At 45.1% G+C, this 27,021-nt stretch overlaps 1 protein-coding gene and 2 pseudogenes across 3 annotated transcripts in view; all 3 read left to right on the top strand.

The window, feature by feature from the left end:
• Positions 1–10,487: 10,487 nt before the first annotated feature.
• LOC142774776 (uncharacterized) lies at positions 10,488–12,411 on the top strand (annotated as a pseudogene).
• Positions 12,412–17,983: 5,572 nt separating this feature from the next.
• Positions 17,984–27,021, top strand: part of LOC119181379 (vasculin) — a 50,318-nt gene continuing 41,280 nt past the window's right edge. For 2 of the 3 annotated variants that reach the window (XM_075875812.1, XM_037432607.2), the window contains exons 1-2: positions 17,984–18,307; positions 23,563–23,670. In XM_075875812.1, coding sequence (XP_075731927.1) covers positions 23,596–23,670 — 75 coding nt within the window. In that variant the 5' untranslated portion in view covers positions 17,984–18,307; positions 23,563–23,595. The remainder of the gene's footprint in view (positions 18,308–23,562; positions 23,671–27,021) is intronic. The other variant, XM_075875811.1, reaches the window with a different exon arrangement.
• On the top strand, positions 19,694–21,151 carry LOC119181613 (protein GVQW3-like; annotated as a pseudogene).

Raw genomic sequence — 27,021 nt, 5'->3', positions numbered from 1 at the left:
GTTTTCAAAGCACTGGGGTTGAGGGACAGAGAGGGCATAATAGACTTTAAGTGGGTAGAATTAACTAGAAGGAGGTTATCTGATTGGTGGCTAAAATCAAGGCACGAGTGAAAATTAAACCCTTCACTGCAAAGTACCAGTCCTCAACTTCACTATTTTAAGGGGAAAAAAGATAAATTTTGGTTATGGTTCACTAAGTATTACGGCTAGGTGGCGTTAGCCGCCACCCGATCAGAAGGGTGCAGCCATATCAATCCATCCACCCATCCGATTGGCTGTTGCGCGCGTTTTGCCTGAGTGCGCGGGAAACGAGTGCCTCTCTCAGTCTCTGGATCAGTGATGCCAGCCCTAGGGATTTATCTCTAGATCTAGGGATTTCTAGCATCATTCAGGGATTTGGTGTCATTTTGTTGAATCTTGACATTTTTTGTTTCATGGAATTGTGACACTACGCGGCCTGATAGATGAATTACTGCCTTGCCGTGGTGTTCTAGTGGCTAAGGTACTTGGCTGCTGACCCGCAGGTCGTGGGGTCAAATCCCGGCTGCGGAGGCCGCATTTTCGATGGAAGCGGAATTGTAGACCCGTGTGCTGAGATTTGGGTGCACGTTAAAGAACCCCAGGTGGTCGAAATTACTGGAGCCCTTCACTACGGCGTGTCTCATAATCATATGGTGGTTTTGGGACGTTAAACCCACATATCAATCGATAGATGAATTACTAAGTGATCACCCTCCTTCAACTAGAAAGGCGATAAATAAGGATAATTCAGGCTTTTCGCATGTTTTTTTTTATTTAAGGCAGTTTTGTTATTGTGATGGAGGGACCCTGTGACAGGGATAGCAGTTTTGTAACACGAGACTATTATAGTTCGAATTCTGGGGCAAATTGAACTCAGTAGTCGTAAGCGTTAAGCACACGCGTATCATGAGCTCCCATAGTGAATGCTGCACAGTGATACAAAGATAAATATTGTCTTGTAGTGCCCATAAACACGTGCCAAGATTACGCTTTCTGCGTGACTTCACTGAGCAATGCCTCCAGGGGAAATAACTAGCGATATAATGGAAAAACAGAGTGAAAGTAGGACAAAAGATTTGATAAGGTGGTACGGGTTCAATATTACGGAAACGGTGTGGTGCAAAAACAAGAAGACTTTGAGTGTTCCAGTCTTTGCGTTATGCTCTTTACATGAGAGCAAAATGGCCAAGCAGAGAGCTGATCGAAAGTAGTGAGGAACTTGAAGGCGTAGCTATCAGTCAGTAATAGAGCGCCCTTGTTACATCAAAACTCAAAATATTGTAGCGGAGATTGAAAATGTGGAAATTATAAAAATAGACCACCAGCTGTCAAGCTGCATGAACAAGGAAGGCGCTACAGACTTGCGGTTGACGCGAATGATCACATCTATGTCTTCAATGAGTGTGAAAAGTGAATTTGACGTGCAAATCTGTCTCGGCGGCAACAGGTACTAACTGCAAATATGCAACTCCACAGATAGTGTGAAAAAAAAAAACCCTAAAAGATGGTTAGTGGTGATTTTTACTTTTAACAAGATTCAGTAGAACGTGGCCACAAAGTGCACTTTGTTAGGAGTCAATTAGCCTGAATAATGACATGAAAAATATGGAGATTTTTCTGATAATCTATGAATTTTCGAGGGTCTTTCTAGGGGTAAATTGTTCGCTTGGGTTGGCATCACGGCTCTGGATCGTCAAGCAAGACTGATAGTTGGGCTAGCTGGTGATACAATATGGGCGGTATATAACAGCGCACAAACTCACGGGATGAAGAGAAGGGACACAAGCAAGCGCCGACTTTCAACTGAAGGTTTATTGAAATAAACAAATTATCTGAACACCTAAAAGAAACATACATAACAAGCGCAAAGGGGTCAGCTAAGGACCGTGTCGACGTCATTAACAATTTTACGCTACGGGTAACTGCGCAGGCACGACAAAACTCAATTCAAACATTCTACTGTGTTACAAGCTGCCACTCTAGCGTCGCCAGCGCGAAGTCGGCGACGGGAATGACAGCAGGTCGGTTCGTTCCGTACGCAAGCAGAGACAGTGAAGAGATCAGAGACGTGAGAAAACAAAACAACTTTACTCTAGTGATATTGCAGCACACGGGATCTAATACAACTCTTCAATACAACTAACAAAATACATCGACACTTGATACAACTAAAGAAATATATAACAGAAACAATAAATCAGTTTACGAGAGAGAACTATTACAAACTACACAAACTAACAAGAATAGAACGACGGAGGAGAAAGTTCGAAGATATAAACAGGTGAAGGCATACGTGTGATGACCGGCAGCGTTGTGTCCCCGACGATCGTATGCGAGAAGTCGAAGAGAGTTCTGGCACGACTGCGATGTCGGCGGTGTTGCAACGCTGGTGGCTCCGGGAGGCTAGTGCTTGCAGGTGACTTCGAGCAGGTTGAGCTAACTCGAGGCGAAGTCCCGATGTCTACGTTGCAGACGTTAATATCGCGTCACAACTAGACGAACGGCTAAGTTGAGGTGGCCAGCCGATACAGAGCCACACTAAAAACTTCTAGAAGAGATGCTTGTTGATCTGTTTCTACACCATCTTGGTCAGCGACTAGTCTGCCTAGCAGGGCTAAATCCTGCGCTTAAATCCCCCTCGTGTCTCCTCGCTCTCTTCCTTGGGGACAAGAGACCTCTACCTGGGTCCAATCATGCGCGTTTAATTGATGGAAACTCCGCCCCAAAAATATTTTGACCCCACCCCTTTTTAATTGGGAGAGGGCCCTCAACTAGCGAGAGTGAAAACCTGTCGGGTTGTTGTCATACGGCTTGGCCACCAGAGCGTTTCCCACGCTTTTCCCCGTGGGAACGGTCAACCGTTTGGCTCTCAGCCGGTGCGTCTCGTAGTCTAATCCTTGTTCGGGGTATACTGCGGCCTTCTACGACCTTGCAGACGCCGCCGCAGTTACAAAAGGATCAAACGTCGGCGGCGACGTTCTAAGAAGAGCACCCCATTCTGCACTTCTCGGCTCCCTTTCATGCGCTCGCCGTTTCTCACGGTCAGTGGGATACGGCGCCCGTTAATTGCCGTGACGCGGTGTCGCCAAAAATGGCCGTCCGTGACATACTGATTAGGATTTCTTCTTTGTCATGTAAATATATCGATGTTTGACTAACGTCGCCGTACATGTCGGATTGTTGGTGGGGAATGGACGAAGCAGAGCGGCGGGCTCGTTGCAGACGCTTGCCCTCGGCTTCCTTGGCTCGCGTCTTGTCGGTGTTACCCGCGCCGTCTGCATTCTAGAACGTGATCGGACGCATAAACGGACGGGTAGACATATGGTCGGACGGACGCGCAAACAAACGAACAGACAAACGGACGCACGAATGGGCGGATGGACAGAAGTGCGGATGTACGTACGGATGCTTTGCCCCACTCATCATCATTCACTCCATGGACATGCTGGGACTTCTTTTTTATCCCCTTACCCCGTTCCCTACAAGGAGCTTAGCGGTGTTGCCAACAAGGCAGACAGAAATGAGCTCCTTTTCCCTTTCCTTCAATAACTACTTACTACGACGACATCGGGAACGCCGACGTGGACAAAGCAGAAGTTCTCGATGACGAGGAAATAGTGCCGCTCACTTCCGGCGTAGAAGAGGAGTCTAAAGATGCGAACTGTAGATATAAATGTAGATCAATGTGTAGATATAAATGGTTCTCATTGAGACTTCCTTCCTGTTAATTCCGGTGTCCCCCAGGCAAGTGTTCTGGGACCGTTACTTTTCGTGATTTATATTACAATGTAGTATCATGTGTTAAAGAAGGCGTTGAAATACGATTATTTGCAGATGATTGTTTGTTATCCTGCACAATTATTTCTTCTGATGATCATCGAATTCTAAACGATAGCCTCGACGCAATAAATAATTGGTGCGACCTTTGGGACATGAAACTAAATACCGAGAAAACCGTATTTATGCGTATCACTAACAAAAAGCTACCGTATGAACATCAGTACACAATCAATGGTTTTCCTATCTCGCGAACTGATAGCTTTAAATATCTTTGCGTTACAATTACTAGTAATCTAACATGGTCCTCCCACATTCTTAAAGTATGCGCCTCAGCACGACGAAAACTAGGCTTAACAAGACAAACTGAAAAATTCGCCTGTGAACATAAAGCTTTTTGCGTATAACTACGACCATGCCTTAAATACGCTTGCATATATTCTGGGATCCACACACTAAAGAAGACATTGACAATCTCGAAAAAATCCAAAGATTAGCCGTCCGCTTCGTTTACAACCGGTACCGCCGTCACGACTCCCCGACAGAACTAATGAAAATGAATAAAATCCCTACTTTGTAATCTCGACGCAAAATTTCTTTTCCAATTATCACACGGGAATATCAGACTCGAAACGTCGGCCTTCCTGACTCCGTTATCATCGCGTCCCACCAGGAATTACCATTCTGCAAAGTTCACGCCTATCACAGCGCGCACTAACAATTTTGAGTATTTTTTTCCTCGCACTATAACCGACTGTAATTACCTTCCGCATGAAATTATTTCATCCGATAATGCGCTGAAATCTATTGATCAAATGTTTGACTTGTAAATTTTGTATTACTATTTCACAGTGTTTTTCAAAATAATTTGTATTGTCCTGTTTATTGTTTTTACCTCGCTAAAGAGTGTATAATTGATCTAACGGCTGCGTAACACCCCCACTCCTGCCTGGGCCCATTTGTGGCCTGCATTATTGTATATAAAAAAGAAGAAAAAGAAACACTATGGAAACCCTCGAGGATGGATACGTGCACACCAAGCCAGGTGATGGACGCCGTCGACCTTCCGAGGCTGTTTGTTGGGGCCGACGGGGTTGCGGAGGACGCTTTGATTTCACTGGCCAGCTGTGAGAATTGTGGGCTCCCGCTGCTCACGAAGCGTGAAAATCACGAGCTTTTTCGCTATAGCCAATGAAATTGTTCTCTCGATTCCATGAGCTAGGTTGCAGATTTGACGAAATAATTTGCAGGTACCCGTGACTTCGTTAAATCTAAGTCCAACTGTACTTTCCCGTCGGGCTGTAGAGAGAGAAAAAGCCAACGGTCCGTTGCTAAGGTAAGAAACGTATGGCTCCTGTGCGTACACATTCGGTTTCTCGGAAGGCCGTCTACTAGCGGTGCATGTTGGTAACATGCATTTACCCGCACACGTTTCTCTGAAAGCTCTTGACAATAAGGCGATCTGGCCGGATAAACATATACGCTGGCAGAACACTCGAAGATAATGTTTTGGGGCAGATATCTCTACATGATGTTGCTGTTTTCCTTTTTTCCTTGTCACGTATACTGCAGTCAAAGCAATGCTCCGATCGCAGCAATGCAAGCTGGCCCTGACGTAACTGTGGTATTTAAAGTGCACATTATAAAATAAAAACTGCTACGGAAGTTGTTCAACGGACATTCGCATTAGTTCCCGCTATCAGTAACGTTGTCATACAAATTTTACGAGAGGGGGGGGGGGGGGGGTTAAAATATACGCACGTGCGAACTTACTTTATGTATGTTCGTGCGTGCATTTTTATGGGTGCGTGCATACATAATCACACAAAATTAAAGAAAAAAATTAGTGCTTTTACCCCCTCCCCCTGCCTACGCCACTGGCCGCTAGCATGCCAACACACTTCAAGTAACGGTGGGCTACTCGAATCAAATAGCGCGCCTTCGCAGGCTACGGACTACAAAGGTACCCCTAGCGGTTGTTGAGCGAACAGCAGTGCCAATACTTTGCAACGCGTAAATATCTCGCGCCTAAATAAACCCACAAATAGAGTTTCATTCGACGACAATTTTAAAACGCGCTTTTTTTCAGACTGTTACGCGTCGACCCTCGGTGCCGTTCGCGTTTCGCGCAACATCTCGCGCGCGAGGTTTGTTACGCGAGTTGAATATTGGAGCCGCCATGTTTGTCGTGAACACTATTTTCAATCCTCGGCGTGTGTATTTGGCAATGTGGTCCTCGCGTGCGGTGTGTGTGTGTTCGCGCTCAACATCGGGATGTTATCGGCGACAGTAGTGTGCCTTGAACCTGCCTGTTCGACTGCGTCGTCCACCGAAGGTGCGTATGCGTCCCCAGTGCATCTCCGTGGCCCTAAGCACGCCTTAGACGAAAACACAGCCATGCTGCTCTGCTCGCGTGTGATTCTTTACCGCTAGTCTTCCGGCGGCCCCCCTGTCAACGAGACCGGCTGGCATTGGCGTGCTGTGACCGAAAGAGCAAAGAAAGTGAAAAACTGTCGCACTATTTTTGACACCGCGGTGTCCCCCAACAAACGACTGGGCGCACGGCGGCTTCTTTTCGTCACAGAAGCAACATGATGCAGATGCTGGCTGGCTACAGTTTCTAAGTATCCGTTATTGTGGCTGCTTCTGCCTCGAGCGCCTGCCTGATTTGTAGAGACCGTTTGTTCTTGTTTTGAGCGTGGCCGCGGCGCGGTGCCCATGTTCTGATATGGCAGTACGCCTTTGGGCTGCAAACCCACTTTTTTTTGTGTGTGTGTGGAAAAAAACAGTGGCTCGATGGACGGCGCCGGCCGCAACGATTTCTTTGTTTTTGCCGTTCTCGGTTTTCATTTCCTTCCGTCGTTGGGTAATTGTTGTATGCCCGTATTCGTCAACCCCGTGGCGTAGTCCCTTTTATTTTTCTGTCGGCCGCGTTTTCCCGCGTCAGCTCCGAGTGTCGCCTTGTTTGGCTCGGTGCCTTTGTTTGTTTGTTTTGCATTGTAGGGGTCGGCGAGGTGGGCTTCCGCGCTGGTGTGCGCGCGCCGAAATCGGTTAGGATGCAGTTGTGGACACGTCGTCCTCGCTGTCGACTTCGGTGCAGCACGTCCTCTGATCCCTTATTCCGTTTTGCAGTTCCATAGCTCGTTTTTTTTCGTACACTCTTGACTTCCGTTGAAGGCGCGAAAACTGCACGATTCACCCGTTCCGTCGAGTTGGCATCGATTTCTAACCCGATTCAAATCGGTATCCACGTCACTCTGTGGTGCGCCGCGGTCGATCGGTGGTCACAGGGCTCGTCTGCTGATCCGAAGGTCGCGGATACGATCCCGGTCGCATTTCGCTGGAGGCAAAACGGCAGAGGCGACGCCAGCGCACGTTAAGAACACCAGATGGTCGAAATTTCTGGAGATTTCCCACTATGCGGCGTTACTCATAATCGTTTGGTGGTTTTGGGACGTTAAACCCCGGATAGTATTACGTCACACGGGGGCGACTGCTTGTATGGCGCTGTTGTGGTCCAAATGCGTTTTCACCAGCGATCGCAAAACAGCGTGAGGATGAAGAAGCAGTTCGTATGCGCACCTCTGCACCCCCCCCCCCCCCCTCCAAATGGCGCTTTTTTTCTTTGTTAGGTACGTTCTAACTGGCCTTTTGCCTTACGGCAACAAATGCACGCGCAGTGCTGTTATCGCGACTTGCTTCCGCCAAGGTGTCTCTTACGAGACGCGATATTCAACGCACGTGCGGGCGTAGTCTACGTAGATTTTCGTCGTTTTGCCATGGCAAGGAAATGCGCCGCCCAAGGATGCGGCAGACGCGTGAAAGGGTCGGAGGTGGGGGGGGAGCGAGGATTACCCGCTCGAAACCTAGCTTTCGTAAGCGTTTCTTTGCGCGTGGCGATAGTCCGCCGGCGCCGCTGGGTTTGTTTTATCTTACTTTTTTTTTTGTTTGAAGCAGCCTAGCAGAGAAGGCTGCGTCTGCAAGGCTGACCGCTTAGGGCTGCAAAAAATCCTGAGACTGAAAAAAAAAAAAAAAACGTAGGCGGCGCGCGTGCAGTGCTGATTGAAGAGAGGCGAACTTGCGTACCCCAGCGCGAAATTGGGTCTCCCCGGATGATGTTTCGCTTTTCTCGCTTATTATTTTTTTTCTTCGCGCCCCACTGCCGGTGTCATGGCGTGGGAGATTCGTGTGGCCTGCTCGAATTGAGCACGCGCGATGAAAGAAAAAAAGAAAGCGCCGATACGTGTCGTTGCGCGTTGTCGCATGGTGTGTTTACACTACCCTGGTGCAAAGCGTGTCGTTTTGATACGTCATTGACAGTAACGAAAAGTAGTTAGAAAGTTCGAACTTGAGTAGCTGTTTCAGTTGGAATATCTGGGAGAGCGTGCTTAGACTACCTGCGATGACGTTGTGGACATTATTGTACATTACCAGGGATTCTGGCAAAACAACGAAACGTGGTGTAGTGATATTATGTAAGAGCGAAAAACAAACAAACAAAAATACAAAACATAACAAAAAATCTAGGCACGAAACGTTGCTTTTCTTGGGTTTTAAAGTCGTGGCATATGCATATCGATGGCAAGGAGATTCTAGAGGCCATATCAGTGCATGTTAAGGAAACCAAGTTGGTCTAGATTTCCGGAGCCTTTCACTACAGTGTTTCTCATGATCATGTCGTGGTTTTGTTTTGGCCTGTAAAACCATGTTTGTTATTAGGTCATGGTATATGTGCTTCTATGGGCTCGAAATCTTCGATCATCAGGGAGGTGAACAGCTGACCAATCGCCAGTATATGGTACTCTGTTACGTTTGACTGCCAAACAAATGCTGCCCTATATGTGACAAACACTCAGAGACTGCAGAAACCGAATTGCCGAGTATTCGCTTTACCCACTGCGAAGTTTTGTTCACTCTTGTTTACTCTGCAAGTGCATCTGTTCTCTTTCACAAGTTGTTCTGGTTTGCAAGACGTTCGTTCGTGTCAGTTTGCATCGGTAAATGATGCTTCTCACTTGGCCGTGACAACCATGGTCGAATAGCTCTGTTGTACTTCTCTCTCCGGAACAGTCAATCTGTCTTCCGCAACTTCTGTCTATGGAACAGTCAATCCGTCTTCTGCCCCTTCGAGAGCTAGTAGTCGGTCCTAGCTAGTAGACGTCACAGACAGGATGCATAGTTCTGGAATACGGCAGCTTTTTTTTTTAAAATTTATTGAATCATACAATACAAAGGATCATCAGACTGCTTGGACCCGTAGCTGATGGCTAGTGTTGCTTTCGCGACACCACTTGCATCGTCCCCCATTACTGCACCGGTTCTTAGTCACGATTTTCTGATGCAAATTAAAGACGTAAGAGCCACAGAGGGCACCGGTTTGTAGTTTGTTTGCTCTTATTATCAGATCTTACCGCTTCTATAAGCACCGAGCTTCAAAACAAAAGGAAGCATGCACAGCGGCTATAGCAAAAACGTAGGAAATGTGGTGTTCTAGCAGACAACCCAGCCCGGCGACCTCTGAGTGACGTCATCACGTAGGTGGCGCCACGGTATGTCTTTGAGGCCAATATGGTGGAGAAATTGGTGTATATGGCACCATCTGCAGAGCGGCGACTGGGCAATTTCTAGCTGACCTTGAGAATGAATCGTAAATTCCAGGCTGTGTGTTAAAGTCGGGTCCATGTCTTCTCGGGAGCCTCGTTGACCAGTCGGAAGTATTCTCTGACCATGCTGAAAATGTGCTGCAGGACCCCTTTAAGGATGCCATTTTTGCCTGAAGTTTTATATTACATTGGATGATAGGTGGGAACCGTGAGCTTTCTACTTGCGCTGGTAATCTCATTCTCATCAGCTGTGTTTGTTTTTAGAGCAACAAGCCAAAAATATTCCAACTTTCATGTTCGATATTCCTTTAATGACAGCTAGATGCATTACTGTTGTAGCTTCACAAATAAACCACTGTATAGACTACCATACAAAGGGTAAAAACAAACATCCAGATGCAACATTCGTAGACTTCAGGTGGTTGCTTGCACACGATAACATTGATAAAAGAAACGTATGGGCTGCAACGCCTCTGCGGCTTTGACTAATGTATGGCGCTGTCAAACTAATCATTCATCGAAGTGGTGACCAAAGTATTGGCTATTTGGAACACGCCTGTGGTGGTTTATGGCCACTGCCAGTTAATGCAGTTAGCTTGCTAGATTAAATCGGAAGGTTCCAAATGGTGGGTGTGGTCACTCAACCATATATCATGGCACTCATGAGCGTTGCGCTTAAGGTAGTAGGCCACCTTCAAAAGTCTTTTTTTTTTTTGCGAAATAAATTTTTAGGGTATTATTTTTCTTGCACGCCCAAACATTCACATATATGCTGCAACAAAAATTATCCTCCTAGCATCATTAGTTGGCGAGTTACAGCAACTTTTCTAACCCTATGCTCCTATAGCAAAACCGAAACCACATTTCCAACTGTGGTTTCGGTTTCGAAAAATCCCTTTCAAAAGCAAGTGTTGTTTCGCCTATATTAATGCTATTCAAAATACTTTATGCATTTTATTGTGACTGTTATATAAGATGATGTCATTAAGTACAACTTTGTGTTTAAAAGTCTTTGTTAATCTCTAACAACCGCCACAAGGGGTACGCACGATGCTCGTCAGAATTTTTGTTGTTTGCCTTGGTCAGGCTACGTCAGGCTTCGTTCTGCATTTGTTCCACGTGTCAACGCTACTAGGGCTGTATCCTTAGTCCACCTGGACCATATTACGACCAGCATGGGGAAGTGCAGAACACAGAAGACGAGGAAGCGCAAGTTTGCTGGAAATCGCTACACGACGACGAGGCTGCCTACTGACACAGACGCCGGTGTTTCGGCGACCGCGAACAACCTTGGGGACATAAACAAGGCGTGCCAGGCTCCACTAGAGAATTCTGCGCTCCAAGGGAACAGGATAACGGACATTGGTATTCTTTCTTTAGTGTTTTCATCGCTGGCATGTTCCGAATGCATGAACACAACACTGAAGCTCGTGGAATGCTCTCACCCAGGGATATGCTCGGCTTGTGCGGTCGCGTGTACCGACTGTGGGTTCAAGCGCCCATTTCATATGTCGAGAAAGGTGAGTCGTGCCAATGAGAACAATTTACGTCTGGTTTACGCGATGTGCCAGTTAGGAAAAGGGCACGCTGGTGCGAAAACTTTTTCCAAAGTGATGAACATGCCTGCTCCTCCACGTCACTCCGCCTAGGACAAATTGTCATCTCGGCTTTCTGCAGCGGCAGGAGAAGTGGCATCGAAGTTGATGACTGATGCTGCTGTGGAAGTTTGTCGTGTTGTGGGTAGGGGCGAGTATGGTGTTTCAGGTGATGGCACGTGGCAGAAACGTGGCCATTCATCTTTGAACGGTTATGTGTCTGTGATTTCTGTTGACACGGGTAAGGTTATTGATGTTGAGGCCCTTTCTAGTTCGTGTAAGTCTTGTAAAACCAAAAGCAAGTTGAGGCAAGATAGTGCTTCGTACCAGGAATGGAAGGCAAACCACACTTCCTGTCAAGGAAACCATGAAGGAAACGCTGGCAGTATGGAGACAGTTGGTCTATACCGAATATTTGAAAGGTCGAGAGGCAAAAGAGATTTGAAGTACGTGCAGTACTACGGTGATGGTGATTCCAAGAGCTATGCCGCTGTCAAAGACATGTATGGAAAGGACAGTGTGCAGAAACTGGAATGTATTGGGCATGTCCAGAAGTGTGTTGGCTGCCGCCCCAGAAAACTGAAGAAGACAGTGCTTGTACTCGGTGGTAAGGGAAAGCTCACTGATGCCCTCATTGACCGCCTGCAAAACTACTATGGCATCGCCATAAGGGCTAATGTGGGGAACATTTCTGCAATGAAAAAGACTACCCTTGCCAGTCTTTTTCATTGCATCTCTACCGACAAGCAGCCGAGACATGGCCTGTGTCCACTTGGACCGAAAAGCTGGTGCGGAAACCAAAGGGTCGAAGCACTCGGCCGAGGTAAATATGTACACAAAGGAGGACTTCCAAATGATGTGCTCAACAAAGTTAAAACTGTCTACAGTGATCTGTGCTCTGATGAAATTCTAATGAAGTATCTTCATGGAAAGACTCAGAATGCTAATGAGTGTTTCAATGGTCTAATATGGCAGCGGGCACCCAAAGAGGTCTACGTAAGCTTGCCTACAGTAATGTTTGCCTTGCATGATACTGTGGCACGCTTTAATAATGGCAGTGTAAGCACCCTAGATATCCTGAGGCAAGCTGGCATAGAACCAGGGCACCACACGACGAAAGCTTGCTTCGCCAGGGATCACCTGCGCATGCAGAATGCTAAACGCAAGTCAGCGGATGGGACAAAACAGGCCCAAAAAAAAAAAAAAGACGAGCAGCCACTCGAACAAAAGGAGACAATAATGCTTCTGCAGAAGGGCCCAGCTATGAATCTGGTGCATGTTAGGCCTGCATGCGAAGATTGTGACCCTTTTTACAAGCTCGGAAATTTTTGCGTTTTTCTGAAAATAACAATTTGCTCCAAATGTTGCGACGCAAACTTTCAGAACGTATTTCTCAGCGTATACTTTGAACTGAAATTTCGCACAATGATTTACAACATATATATCTGTGCAGTGAACTAGAATAAAAGAAATCCATTGAATATTTTTCAGTTCACAGTTGAATTCTCCAACAGGTTCAGTCTAAATTGGCTCTTTTTCCCCGTTTTTTTGTTTTTTTAGCATTACTTTCTTGATATTCACTGCATAATATTTATTATAGTTCACTGCATAGCTCCAATCATTAGTTACACAAACGTCAAAGCTTTATTGAATAAAGCCACCCATTAGTCACTTATCACAGCTGGCGTGGCTAGCACTTTTAATGCAATTTTCGACAAAGATTACTTCCCTATAAATAAATATTCAATATTTTGCACTGTAAATAGCTGGGTAAATTAAATAAGACATGCTGGTTTTAAGGAAAAAGTTATTTCAATGCGGCCTGCCCTTTTGTTTTTGAGTGGCCTACCACATTAAGGCCTATGATAGGCTTAGCACGTAAGACTGACCTGAAACGGTTAGTCAAAAATGTTTTAAAGGCAATCGTACTGTTACAACGAGCAAGATGTTGAAACCTTGTGTCGAATTGTATTTGAGTGCAGGGAGTGCGATTATTTGCTGGAGGGCATCCATATTTACAGCATGAATAGCCCCATCTCTGTGAACGACTAATGTCTGAAAAGTGATTGTGAATGAGGTACTTTTTCACTGGAAGTGAAAAGAATGCTGTGCCAACCAAAGGTTTATGAAAAGCAACCAGAAGTCCAGAGAGACTCTGCAGAGATTACTAAAGCAGGACAAAAGCTTGCCTTTGTGAGTAAAGAATATCTCCCGTTTGTGCCCTTGTTAATTGTCTGAGGGCTGTCTAGCTCTTGATGTTAACCTGCAGTGGGTGCTCATCGTTGCAGCCTTTTATGCATGTGCCTTTGTGGAGGAAAGGTCACATACATTTACAGTTATATCCAAATATACATGAGCGAAGCTTTTTCAGCGGTGCCCATGTTGTCTGTTCTTAAATTTATTTTGCTCTTTATTATGAATCATTACATATATACAATGAACCACATGATAGGCTTCTAAATAACTTATCAGTTTAAAATGGCTGAATGCTCTGTGAATGAACGATCTATTTGCGCACAATAATTTCTAGATGAGTGGCGCGGCATCACAATGGAGTGTGGCACAAGAGCGGGTGGAACGGCCAGCTAGGGTTTGGTACCAGGGCTTTGTGCTGGTGTACCACATGTTGTGCGCCAATTCCCAGACACCATGTTATTTGGACTTTGGACAAAGTTGCCCACTCAAGTAACATGTCAGTGGCAGCAGCTGCTCCTTTTTTACATGGCTGGCGGAGTTTAAAGACCAGCAAGACTGCATGAGTGAGCCGCTTCGGCACGAAGGTTTGGAGGGAACAATTGTGCTGCTGATGAAAGGACGTGCTCGCTAACCACCACGAACGGTCTTCGTGTTCCAGAAGACCACCTCTGTGTATCGCACAGACACGCAACCGGGTGCCGGATTACTTTGTTATTTTCGAAGAACTTGTGCAGTGATTGTAGGAACGAGCCTCGGCAATGGTACTGAGGCAAGGTCAGTTCTGGAGAGAGGATGCGATGAACAGTGTTCCAGGAGTAAAGTCCTACTGCTCTTTGGGACAATTCAGTGCGAATGCTATGTTCTTGCTTAGTGAAGCTTACTTGTAGCATGGGTGTTTACAGATGGTTGCCAAAGGGGTGCTCCCCCGATCCACCCAAGCCACAACAGCACTCGCTTCCTACCCAAACTAAAAAATCACTCCCCCTATTCCCACCGCAATGCAGCGCAGGTTTGCATCCCCCAACACGAAATCTTGCCGATTCTCATGCTCGGTAGTGATGGACGGGCCGAGGCGCTGAGGAAGATGGGCCTGTCGAGCTTGGCAGCTCTTGAACTAAGCAAAAACGGAACATACAGTGCCAGCGTACGACCCAAACGCAAAAAGGGAATACATGATGGTGCTATTGTGTATTCCCTTTCTATGTCCTCGTCGTATACTTGCACAGTGCATTTTATAATGCTTCACCAGCAAGCCCAAGTTCTCTCCCTTGATAAATGGAGAATCATCTTTTGCTGACTCGGCTGGTGCTGTCACTTAAAAAGTCTGTCATCGTGTGACACCGGGAAGTTGTGTCATGTTTTCATGACTGGGGAGGTAGTCATGTGGGAACTGTTTATTGTGATGCCCGTGGAACAGGGATGTTAGCGTAGTGTGCAGTGGTCATTCTGAACACACTTGGTTCCTAGCCTATTGTGCGGGATGTGTTCTTGTTGTAAACCTTGCGATTTCCAGCTGACGCAAATGCAGTTGCCCACTGTCGGAATGAACAATAGTGATACCTTCGGACAAAAACATTTCCGTTCGCTCCTTGTACCTTTTCTATGGGTACGACTTATAGTTCTGTTGCTTGTACGAAAAAAAGTGGTGCAAGTGCTTTCGAGAAGGTAGGTGGTGGCAGCATCATTGTCATGTTTTGTGCTGTGCACTTCTCACCGATGGCGAGTTGAACTGCAGTGACAACAGGATGGGAAAAAAAAATTCAGTGCATTGTGCCAATTTAAGTTCTTGACAGAGTACGTTGCGTTAGGAAAAAGAATGAAAAGAGAACACTGACCCTATTGATAGTTCTAATATTCACTGTCACACTGCCACGATTCCCATATCCACAGCAGAAAGGAAAAAAACAAAGAAAGCTTTTTATGGCAGATGTGGTTATTGGTCCTCAACATTGAGGAAGCAATGGACACCTACACAATTTAACATGACCTCAATAAAAATAGCTACCCGATCCTGATCAGTGTTTCGAAATGTACGACACTGGCACTGCTGTCTTGGGCCTCTTCAACTTTGAAAAAGACGGTGTGAAGCCACGTGAAGTTTTGAATAATAGTAAACTGCAAGATTGGTCACAATGTTAATGTGCTTTCGGCCTGATGGATTCGAACACACCTCTTGAACCCTTTCCATTGAAAGTGAGCCCTCTTTTTGGTTGTGTTGCCGGAGTGGTTCTATGTGAAGGCCAGCAACTGCTAACCAATCTGAGCTTCAATTAGTCTGAACGTTGGCTGAACCTTGCACTCATCTTCTTAATAAGAGTCCAAGTCCAGTTTTGTTTTTAGCGAAATACTAGCCAAAAGAATATGCACCAACTCGCACTTTCACCTATTCTCTGCAACATGGCATAAGACACTGAAAGATCTCATGCATTTTCAGCCTTCCAAAACTTCTCTGTATTTGATAATTTTGGAGGAGCTAATGTTCTAATGCGGGGCAGAGGAGTTTGAACACTATAATCAGCACGGCCTGTTGACTTCCGAAGAACAAAGGGATGGGCAGACTCCTCAGCTTCCGAACTCCGTGAGATTCTAGTCTGCAGTCTCGTATTGCGCTAGTTTAATTTTTCATTGCCTTTTACAACACATTGTTACGAAGTTGACCCAGCATGACACTCAACAAACTCGTCTAGAGTAGTAGCTGTCGCTTGCCCATCGTGGCTGTGGTCGCAGGCAAGTTAGGCAGTTTGGCAATTTGGCAATCGAGCACCTCAGCAACCGTAACTGCCAACTTCTTGCCTTAGCACCCATTTAGGGATTTTGTTGCTTTTGTTCTCTGGCACGACGGTGGTTGGAACAGATTTCTCCTTTAGCAACAACTGAGTGAGCAAGCACTCATGGCATAAGCGTGTACTTGGCGTGCTTTTGTCGTCTTTATTACACTTGGTGTTCTTTTGCTGTTTGGGGGCGAGTTTCTTAATGTCACGGTGCGAAGGATATGGTGTTACAGAAAATTCAGCGTTGTCGGCATCAGTGGCATTCTATGTAAAAAATAACAGTAGATGCACTCATTGAAAGTCGGGGTTCAAGCTGGAAATGGGTTTCAGGCATTTGATACTGCAGCCTAGTGTGATCTCAGAGTCGTGCCAGTAATCGAATCTCTTTATGGAATCACATTACAAATATTTTTTTAATAGGCACCTAGGGAATACTTGCTACATTGCAAAATGTTGCATTAAGGCATAGTGAACTTCTCACAGCTGTACTTGCATTAGGGGCCCTAGGAGGGTTTACAGTGGCCAATATCGTGTGTGGGGACCTAAGTTCCCTCACAAAGCTGTTGAGATGTTCATCGAGAAGTGAAGCGTGACAAGGTAATTTGAATAGGGCTCTTCAACTATGTAGCACTCCACTGTGAAAGGTGTATGCGAAAGAGGGTATCCCCCAAGCCTTATTCTTAACAGGAATTTTCTTCAGGCCACCAGGGCTTCATTGAAAATCTTTGGTGCAGGTCTTTGCACGTCTGGATTAAAGTCCACCATGGTGCTGAATCTCTCAACAGCTTTTTGTCAGCCAGCACATCGCCATGTGTGAACATCTTTTCTTTTCATTCAGCTTGTCGACCTCTGCTGGGCCTTTCCTGTTCTTGAGTATCAAACGAAAATATTCACACTAAGGCATGCATAGGCAGTCTGGTATTTAATATGAAATCTATATACAAAAAGAAACATTTCAATATTAGAAAAAATACGAAGGAAATCAGTATGGTTCATCTTTAATAAATACAGCTCGGAGGCATCAGTCACGTCTCTTCTAGAAACGGCTGAGGTCGAAAAATTAGCAATTAGCAAATTGGCGATACCACGAACTATTTTACCTTCTTTATCATGGACAGTTAGGTATATGAAAGGATACATATCTAAAAGACTGCCACCGGCGGCTTACTCGGTCCCTTCATAATAAAAAAGTAACAGAGGTCTCTAGTCACACCAAAATGTTCCAGTATTCTATTTTCCCGAGAACTGCAACCAATTGGAATTTTCTCCCCTCAGTTGTGGTGGAATGCCAGTCACTATCATGCTATCTGCAGGCCCTTCAGTCCATGGGACACAGGTTTGGCATAGTTTTACATGAACCCTGATGCTCTTTTTTTTCCATATGTTGACATATTCATGTTTTCACTAGTTATTTAAATATCTTGCTGCTTTGTACGAATTTGTTGTATTATTCTTCCTTGGTTGTTATTATCGCCACTGTGCCTCATATGTGTTTATTGTAACCATTTTTTTTGTCTGAATATCGGACTGGCAGTATTGTAATAAATAAATAAATATGCAATATGTATTCTCTTGTAGGTTGATTGACCCCATGATCTCTTTTCTTGCGCAGTTGTGTTGGTGTTGCGGCTGCTGTGACTTACTGGGACCCCACTGAGTTCAAGAGGAAATGGAAGAATGCTGGCACACGTGACCTTGACGCAAGGAGCCAAGATGCTAAGGTAGCAGTGGGAGCCCAACGGCAGCGTGCTCTCGGCAGAGGCGACGGAGTTCGTACCGCAAGTGGCGAGTGGTCATCATCATTACCCACTCTTTTTGCTTGGCACGACAAATTTTTCACTGCCTTTCGGATGCTTTCCATGGCTTCTTTCTGTTGACATGGTCTCTTTAGTGTTGTGACATCATGTAGGTGTGCTCGCAAGTTCCCGTACGTGCGCCGATGTTCGAATCACCTCTACTGCCTGCGGGCACCACTTCTTGTCATTCCAGCATTGAAAGTGGCAGTGCGTGTGTCGTGGCCGTGTGCCTTGATCGTCGTATGTCTGAGCTGTCGTAGGTCGGCCTGCATTGTGTGAGGTGCAGCGATGGCAAGACTCGAAAAGTGATTCTGTGATGACTGACCGTGCCTGCCACTGTGTTCCGTGTGGTGCGAGTGTTGCTGAGACTGTGTGCGCTCTGCTGCTGTCGTGGGAGATCGGCCATTGTTTGCTTCGTCTGCCCGCCTGCACTGCCTCTGTTCACTGGATACTTCACAAAGACAGCAAGACTGACGACTGCGCATCTACTGCAGGTTTGCTCTCGTGAAGGCTGGGTCTACAACGCCTGAACGTCGTGGATCCCGGAGGTGAGTCAGTTCTGAGTGGTGTTGATTGGAGCTCTTGCGTTCCCGTCCCTTTAAACGAACAAGGATGAAAGAGTGTGAGTGCAGAGTCTTTGAACATCACGAGCCACTGGTCTCAAACCTTGCTTTCCTCCTCCGTCATGTGAGTTTGGTCCTCGGCCGGAGCTCCTATGCATGCAGGGCTGGCACTTGCACTGCGGCTGGCTTTGCCTGTAACTGTGCTTTCAGTGCTTCACTAGGTTCTAAACACCTGCAGTGCACTGATTGGTGTGCGGAGCACTCGAGCACTGGCAGTTTGGGTGGAAAATGAAATGAATACTACATTGCTACAACTGTAGATTGTCAAAACTTCAAACACAGTTTGCATAGCCACAATGCGATCGTGCGTTCAGAATTCACATTAGACAGTATTGTAGTTGTCGCTACATTTTTTCAAGTATAGCTTGGTAGTTGTGCATTGTTCCATGCTGTAAACGGCAAATTGCAACGTTTCACTTTAGCCGAGCTCCTAAGCGACTAGTGTATATACCACTGATGTTGAACCAAGCAAGGCTTCATACACGGTTCATTTTCATGTTAGCAGCCTTCAGACAAAAAGCACGCAACTTACCTACCTGGTGGTTTTTGCGATGACATAATTGGTAAGAGTGAAGCAGGTAGTACCAGCAGTTTTTCAGGCATAGGGATCTCGACGAAATTCGTGGTGTGCTCACGAAAATACGTGATGTGTTCCACATTTTTGTGGCAAGTAAAATTAACACATTTTTGTGGCAAGTAAAACTTTTAACATCTGTTGGGAGTGTTCAGAATGGGGACAAATCCTAAGGGGATAGAGGTGGAGCCTAGTCATATCAACTCTCGAAGAGAATTCCCCGCAAATGTCACCCGCCTCGCTCGCACGGATGAGGCGGACGGAGGGGGAGACCAGTGTTAACAGACAACCCTGGTGGCTTGTACCGCCTGTTTTCACCAGCTGCTAAGTGTGAAACCACCAATGCAGTTGCGCTCTCTCCCGGAGCGAGTGCCATAATGTAATGACACACTCGCGTAAAATTCCACCTTATCCCCCCACTCCCGGAGGATAGTTTAACCTATTGAGGAAAAGGTCCCCGCTTCCTTCTAGTAGGTGCGAGGAGGTTGCATGTGCTCACTTATGGTGTATCCTGACGACGGACCAACCTGCAGGCGGCCAAGTAACGTGACAATAAGAATGCAAGAGGCCCATTCCCTGCGCCATACACCCGGGAAGTTGGAAACGGAAGGGATAAAGCCCGGGCCGATACCAGTTCCAAACTTGAACGATGCCGCGCGCTCATCTTCAAAAAGAGCCCTCAAGTTCGAGGTGAAGAAAAATAAAAAAACCCGTCTTGTGGACACCCCACTTCGAGCATGCGGCCCACAGCCAAGGATGGGTACGGGCGATTCATGGAGCCGCTGCCCAGCTACGGACTCCCCCAACTGGAAGAGGAAGGTCATGCGACAATGAGGCCGTGGGCCAAAAAAGTGGTTGGGCCTATCATATGGATACACGATTATCCGTATTGGCACATGATCCGCCATCACCGCGTCTCCCCCAAGAATTTCTCTGCCGTGTGAATATCCCTTTAGGCACCCTGTCCTTGCAGATTGTAATGTGTGCAGCAGAGAAATGGTGTTTGTGTTGATGTCTCGTGAACCCTGTTTATACTTTTTGAACGTGTAGGAAAGCCTGTAATATTGGTTGAAAATGCAGTCGTAAACGTGCCGATGAAATGTTCTACTGCGTGCAGCACTGGTTCCAAAGTCTTCCATAAAGCTTTGGTGGGTACACTTCTACAAGCACCAACAGTGCACATGGAAGTGCTTTTGCTATCTTAAGGGGGCCATGAAATGGTCACTTACCAATTTGTAGTTTTCAGTGAAAACTGGAAGTAGAGAGGGCTATTAGAAAAGTATCCGACCTTATTGTTTTTTCCTTGCAAGCACCTGATGGATTTGAAACAAGGGCGCTTGCATCAGCGGACCTTGAACCTTTGTGCGCATGTGGGAATTTTTTTCCAGCCTGCCAATAGCGTCAGTCGCTGGGATGCAGCGTTTGAATCAGGTTGTGCGCAGTGCTCTCGTAGGTTTTTTATTGATAGGAAAATGACCGAGTGACTGGAACAGCGCTACTGCTTGAACTTTTGCCAGAAACTGGGCCATAGCCAAGTGGAAACCATTGGGAAGATCAAGACCGCTTTCGGTGACGATGCTATGAGCTATACACAGATTAGAGTGGTACAGTCGGCTTAAAGACGGCCGCACATCAGTGAAGAGCGAGCTACGCTCCGATCGGCCATCAACATGCCGAAATGACTAAGTCATTGCCGAAGTGAATGCTGTGGTGATGCGGGACCGTCGTGTGACTATCTGGGAAATCGCAGAAGAGGTGGGCATCAGCACTTCCTCTGCTCATTTCATTATGGTAGAAGATTTGGCCATGAAGAGAGTTGCAGAAGAATTCGTGCCGAAACTGCTCACGGTGGAGTAAAAGCAACTTCATGTTAAAGTCTCACAAGACATGCTGGATTTCACAAGCAGTGACCCTCATTTCATGAACACCATTATCACTGGTGACGAGTCTTGGGTGTACGGGTGCTACCTGAAACCAAATATCAGTCATCATAGTGGAAGCATTCGATGTCACCAAGACCAAAGAAGGCCCACCAAGTGCGTAGCAATGTCACAGTGATGCTGAGTGCTTTCTTTGACTCCCACGATGTGGTACACCACGAGTACGCACCGCAGAGCCAAACAATGGCCTAAGAGTACTACAGGGATGTCCTCCGTCACCTACGTGATGCTCTGCGGCGCAAGAGACCTGAGTTGTGATCATCAGGAAACTGGCGCATCTATTATGAAAATGCTCCTGCACATTCCTCACACTTGGTTCAGACTTTTTTTTGGCAAAAAGTCACTGTAGTTTAACAGGCTCCTTACTCTCCTGATATGGCTTCTTGCGATTTTTGGCTGTTTCCCAAACTCAAGAGGACATTGAAAAGAGAGCCATTTCAGACAAGGGAGGACATTATGGCTGCAACGACAGCTTATCTAAACTCCATTCTGAAAGAGGCCTTCTCGAAACGCTTCCAACCATGGCAGCACCGCTGGGAGAAGTATGTGGAGTCCCAAGGGGACAACTTTGCGGAGGATAGGTTTTCAACTCTCCAACTATGCTAGTTTTTTTCTTCTACCAAAGGTCAAATACTTTTCCAACAGACCTCGTATATATGAAAAGAGAATTGTAACGAAAAATTTCCACGCAAAAGAAACCTTAGGATTCGTCGGCTACAAACCCCACCCACCACCGGGGATCGTCATTCTGCCGTGACGTCATGTACTGCATGGAGTGAAGTCGTCGTCTTCTACCACAGCTTCACCTGCTGCTGATTATTCAATTTCAGTGCCAAGCTGAATAGAGCTAAATTATTATGACTTATGCGCAAAGCCCCCAGTTTGTGAAATCTTGAAACATGAGTAATAAATGATACATAAGACATATATATATATATATATATATATATATATATATATATATATTGCAGATAGAAATATGTCACGACGCTCAAATAAATTCACTGAGTATGCATTTATAATTAGAATCATTACTGGTCATTGTCCAATTCACATTATAACTAAATATATATGTCACGGAAGTAAACAGGTCACAACTTGAAAATGAATATGCATAGTATACCTTTTTAAATAAAATACTCTATTATTTTGGCTATTTAGTTGACATTAAATTTGGAGCCTCTAAGTTTTGAATATTTCCAATTACATTATTAATGCAAAGTTGCAAAAATGCTTTTGTACTCCTCTGGCACAGTCCCGAAAGAAGGTGTTTAAGAAGGTGTTTATTTTTTCGCTGGTTGCTGACACGCCAGGCACATCGACTGGTGGTCGGCAACATGATTCGTCGATCGACAACACACTTAAGCAAGTCGCCTGCTAAAACAAAGTGCGGCTTTGCTGTGTAAATATGGTTGCTAACTAGGCAAGATGGTGGACCTATGCGCAACTATGCTCCCGTAGGGAGCATAAACAGGAACTCTAGTCTTTATGGCCTCTAAGATGTCAACAATAGTGCTTCTGTACCTTCCCCTGTGCTGTGTTGTCCTTGTGTTGCAAGGCCAACTTGATAGACTTGCACAGCACAAAAGGAAGAGACAGATTAATTAGTTTGGAATGACTTGGCACTCCTTTGTCCTTTCATCCTGTATATTTTTACACATCAGCCTCAAAGGGCCTGAAACCACCTCGGGTATTTTTCAAACATTATAAGTAAACATGCGCACCATGTACAGAATGCTGTTGCTAGCAACGATGCCACACGTGATGCTACTGAAAGCCACAGGTGCACCACAAATTCTAAGAAGCAATTCTGCCTGTCAGGGCCTTTCAAGCTTCCCCTTTGATGTGCAGGGCATTGGTATGTTGCATCTTTGATGTTATCAACAATCAAGGCCGCGATTGGTCGAACAATTCTGGTTAGTCTTCAAGCAGCTGTCCGTCCTTGCTGTTCTTCATTATGCTGCCCACGTGCACGAGGTTGCGTATCTGCAGCTACGACCGGTAACGTTAGTGCAAAATTGTTATTGTAACAACACGGTCATTTCTAATGGTTTTGGTAAGCTGCACTAACTGAATCAACAACAGTGGGTAGCAAAGAAGCATGCAGTTGACATAGTCGCAGTAAGCGGAAGTAGGCACTGCTTTAAAGAGTGTGTCGGTGATAGAAGTTGAAATGGCTCCAGCCATATTCCTAGACAACCCAATGTTTTGTGACCAAACTTCTCTACAACTTGGCTGGAGCCATTTCACCTTCTTGAATCTTCTACTTAGCCAGACAGATTGCTGTTAAAATGTTTACATTTATCTGTTGGTGATGACATATGTCATGGGAGATTGGCTGGGGCACTTGGCTAGGTGGGCAAAGCGGCTTTGGCGGTGGATAGCAAATTTGCTGAATATTTTGTAACTGGCGCAAAGCTAGAAAGATACTTAATTTCAATCACTGGGTTGTTTAGGCAACGTTAAGCTAGGTCAGTATTCAGGACAGAACCACGGCAACAATTTTTCATCGGGAATGCAGAATTGTGCCTAGTTGCCATCCTTGTCATCCTTCCCCCTGTCAACTTGTTTATTTGACTGTTCCTCGCAATGGCCATCATGCCAAACCCTAGTCTCATGCCGCACGGCTTGGCTTACTGTGACCTTCCTGGTGCTTTGATTTGCAGGCCTGTCATGGTCTCTGGAAGGGGGTGCATCTAATGGCGAACCACCAGCAACAGCCAGCGCATGACTTTGCACCTTCTTGGCTCAAGATACCCACCTATGACACTGCGGTGAGTGAGGCAAGCCTTATTCTGTGTTACCTGAAACCTGCCAAGCACAAATCTATCACTGCAGTTTGCTGAATTGCCTCTTTGCTCCTCTGTGATTTTCAGTGATCATTTCGTGCACTCCGATCTAGATTGTTGTTTTTATAATTTAAGTGAATAGTGGTCTTGAACTTTTGTGCGTGTTTTTGAGGTGATTGCCACCGGCTCAAATTTGCCGATTCACAGTGTTTATTGGGTAAAAAACAAGCATATATATATAGAAGATGTACATCATATTAAAAAACTTTTAGAAAAGGCAACGTAAACTCTGGTACCACATTTTGCGAGTACTGGGTAAGTGCACAAATTCGGCATCACTGAGTGAAATAAACATGAGGCTGGCACACTTATTTCCTTTCCTTCAAGTATAGAAGGCCGCAATGACTTTTCTTGCTATCTGCTCAGTATGATTGGACAGTGTTGTCATGCTAAAGAAGGGCGTGCAGTCACATTCCTGACAATGAGTGGCGAGAGAGAATGACTCTGCGCCTGACAATGAACATTCCTTTTCCCTAAGACAAATGTTGGCGCATCTTCCGCTCTAAGCAATGTAACTTTTACGCACGATAATAGTATATGGTAGGCAAAGGCCTCCTTGCAATCAGTACAGTGAAAAGTGTGGTTAAATTCTGCAGTTATTAGGAACACTACTGCCGACTTTGCTTTGCTTAACAATGCTATTGTGCACTTTTTTTACACACATGGACTGAAGCCTATGCGACAACGAAAAGATTACGTCAGTGTGGTGTTTTAGAGGCATAGGCTTTTAGCTTACAGTCATGAACGTTGTTGGTAATTTCTGCATTGCATCTTGCATTGAAGCTTTGCTCTGGAAGCGGTGGTTGTTGTCGCATTGCTTGCAAAATGCTGAATCTGTTCTTAAAGCTGGAAGTTTGTTTATGGTTCTGATAATACACTACAAAACAGTATCATCTGAGCAGTGGAGCTACTACAGGTTGTTTCCTGCAAAACATCTGGGCGCCCCCATCATGGGCCGTTAAAAGAAAACTAAAGGCAGCTATTAAGTCAACGTTAATTGTTGAAATGGCGGTCCAAAAACCTTGTAGTGTTACTTTTGTGCCAAGGAAGTGCTTATTTTGAAATAAACCACATTTTAGTGCTCTTCATCGGGTTAGCGCACTTCAAGTTACCCGCCCAAATGGTATGTCTCGCGTCACTGCTGCCGTACACAATGTTGCTCGACTTTTTTGTGCGGCCGCTGACACTAGTAGCAGCAGAACGAAAGCAGCGGGAGTCACAGCAGCAGTAGCCGCAATTCAATAATCTGCTGCCATTCGCTCAGAGATGGCAGACTAACGTTATTGGTTCAACTGGGCCCTGCTGGATGGCCCGACCTGTCCAGTTTAACCAGGCTAAAATTGAAGTTTCGAACCACGTGCACCATTCCCCATGGTAATGTCTGGCGGTTCTTTTTTCCATGAATCAAACAGAAACGAACAAGCAGCGTTTTATTACGTCTCTTGATGCACGGAGCGTTCTTTATTTAGTGCAGCTAGTTGGATTACTCGTGATTAATTGTAAGCAATTCATGTGACGTTATTAAAATCATTTTGAAAATTTTCTACTGCGGCACATGTATACTTGTGCATCATTTAGCTTAATTTCTCGGTAAGTGGGGCACTGCTGTTAATAATATTGTCATTTTAGACGTCGTACATTGAGCTTTCACTCTGGTGTCAATTTTTATTTGACATGAGTGTGCCTTTAAGTTCCTCGTTTTTGTGTACCGAGACGTGAACCATGAAACATCGCATTCACCAACCAAACAGTTTTCATGCGTATGTGTCTACAGTAACCCTGTTTATATTTAGTTTTTTTTTTAATGATACAGAACACAAAGGCTAACAGCCCTATGTGGCCGCACTCAAACCCGCCCGTCGATAGTGTATAGAAGGAAGGCATTTTCTTATTGACTCGGCCTGCAGCACTATGAAGTGCAGTGGGCAGCGATAGAACAGTGCACATGCAACAAGAATGTAATGAAAATCTCAGTTACGTTACCTTAGTATGGTCAGGCAATTGTTGGCATTGCAAAAATATATGTTTACACATATATGCACACGAACAGCAAAAAAAATGAAAGAAGAAATGCAAAACCTGTACAGTAAACGCAATTGTGATTCCTAGCAATTCATTCAGAGGAATGTAATGACAGCTGCTTATTTTAAATGGTGTTGGGGTGTATGAATCTAACTTAATATAAATTTAATAGCTTGAAGGACTAATCAAACAGATTATTGAATGCCCATATTAGCGTTTGAGTAATGAACAGCTGTCCATACTATTTATGGGAAATAAATTTCACAGCGTAACATATGGACAACATTAGCTGTTTTCGTCTTCATTAAAAGCAGCAGCCGTGCATCAGATGTGAATAAACAGCCTATTCACGCGCTGGGGCCCCAACCTACGTGTGCAAGTTCTAGTAGTTGGGCCTTGCGAAAGATAGCCTGGTTTGCCCAGCAACATAGCATGCTTCGCCACGTACGTTTTATGTTTACAATATTTACTGTGAAGTTTGCAAGGAAGCTACTTGTTAAAGCAAGATGCGATTCGAAAAAAAAAAAAAAAAGTTCCGTTAATCTGTAGCAGAAGGCAATGAAATTTTCGCTGTATATGTAGGCTTATATGCTGATGTCAAATATGTAATTAGTTTTACAGTAAGTTGCACAGTTTTTGTTTTATGCCATGCCAATGGTTAAAGTGCAGCTCTTTTTGGGAAAACTTTTTCTTCCACTAAATTTTTATGGTTCTCAGTCATTAATGGCTCATATTGCTCTATAATAACTTTAGAATGGAAATAAGTATAGAGAAAGTGAATATAAGACATTTTAATGGACAAGAAAAAATGTAATATAAAACTTCTTAGAATTGTCAGCCCATGCTAATTGTTTGCTTTAGGCTCGTAATAATTATACTGGCGACAACAAGTTTTAAAGGATATACTTGCACCCTTCACATGTTAAAGAATATGTGGGCAAAATTTCACCCTGATGTGGCTCTTGAAGTACTGAAAACATGATTTTCAAACTCAAGAAACTTTCTCTAAAATGGATCTTGAGAAAAATGCGTTTTATAGGTTTAAGTGAAAACTCATCTATGCGGAATAGGTACGTTTTTTAAGATGACTTCTTCCATCATGAGAGCTTGGCAATCATGCTTATTTTGAGCATGTGGCTTTAGTGAACTCCTTTAGCAATTACTGTGTGAAATGCAGTGGCAAATAGCCAAGGTACGATTTCCAGGACACTCTAGATGATGAGCTCTTTTTAATTTTAGTAGCCACCTTGTGGT

This window comes from Rhipicephalus microplus, chromosome 10 (assembly GCF_043290135.1).
Source record: "Rhipicephalus microplus isolate Deutch F79 chromosome 10, USDA_Rmic, whole genome shotgun sequence".
In the NCBI taxonomy this organism is placed as follows: domain Eukaryota; kingdom Metazoa; phylum Arthropoda; class Arachnida; order Ixodida; family Ixodidae; genus Rhipicephalus; species Rhipicephalus microplus.
This window is presented reverse-complemented; position numbering and strand designations above follow the sequence as displayed.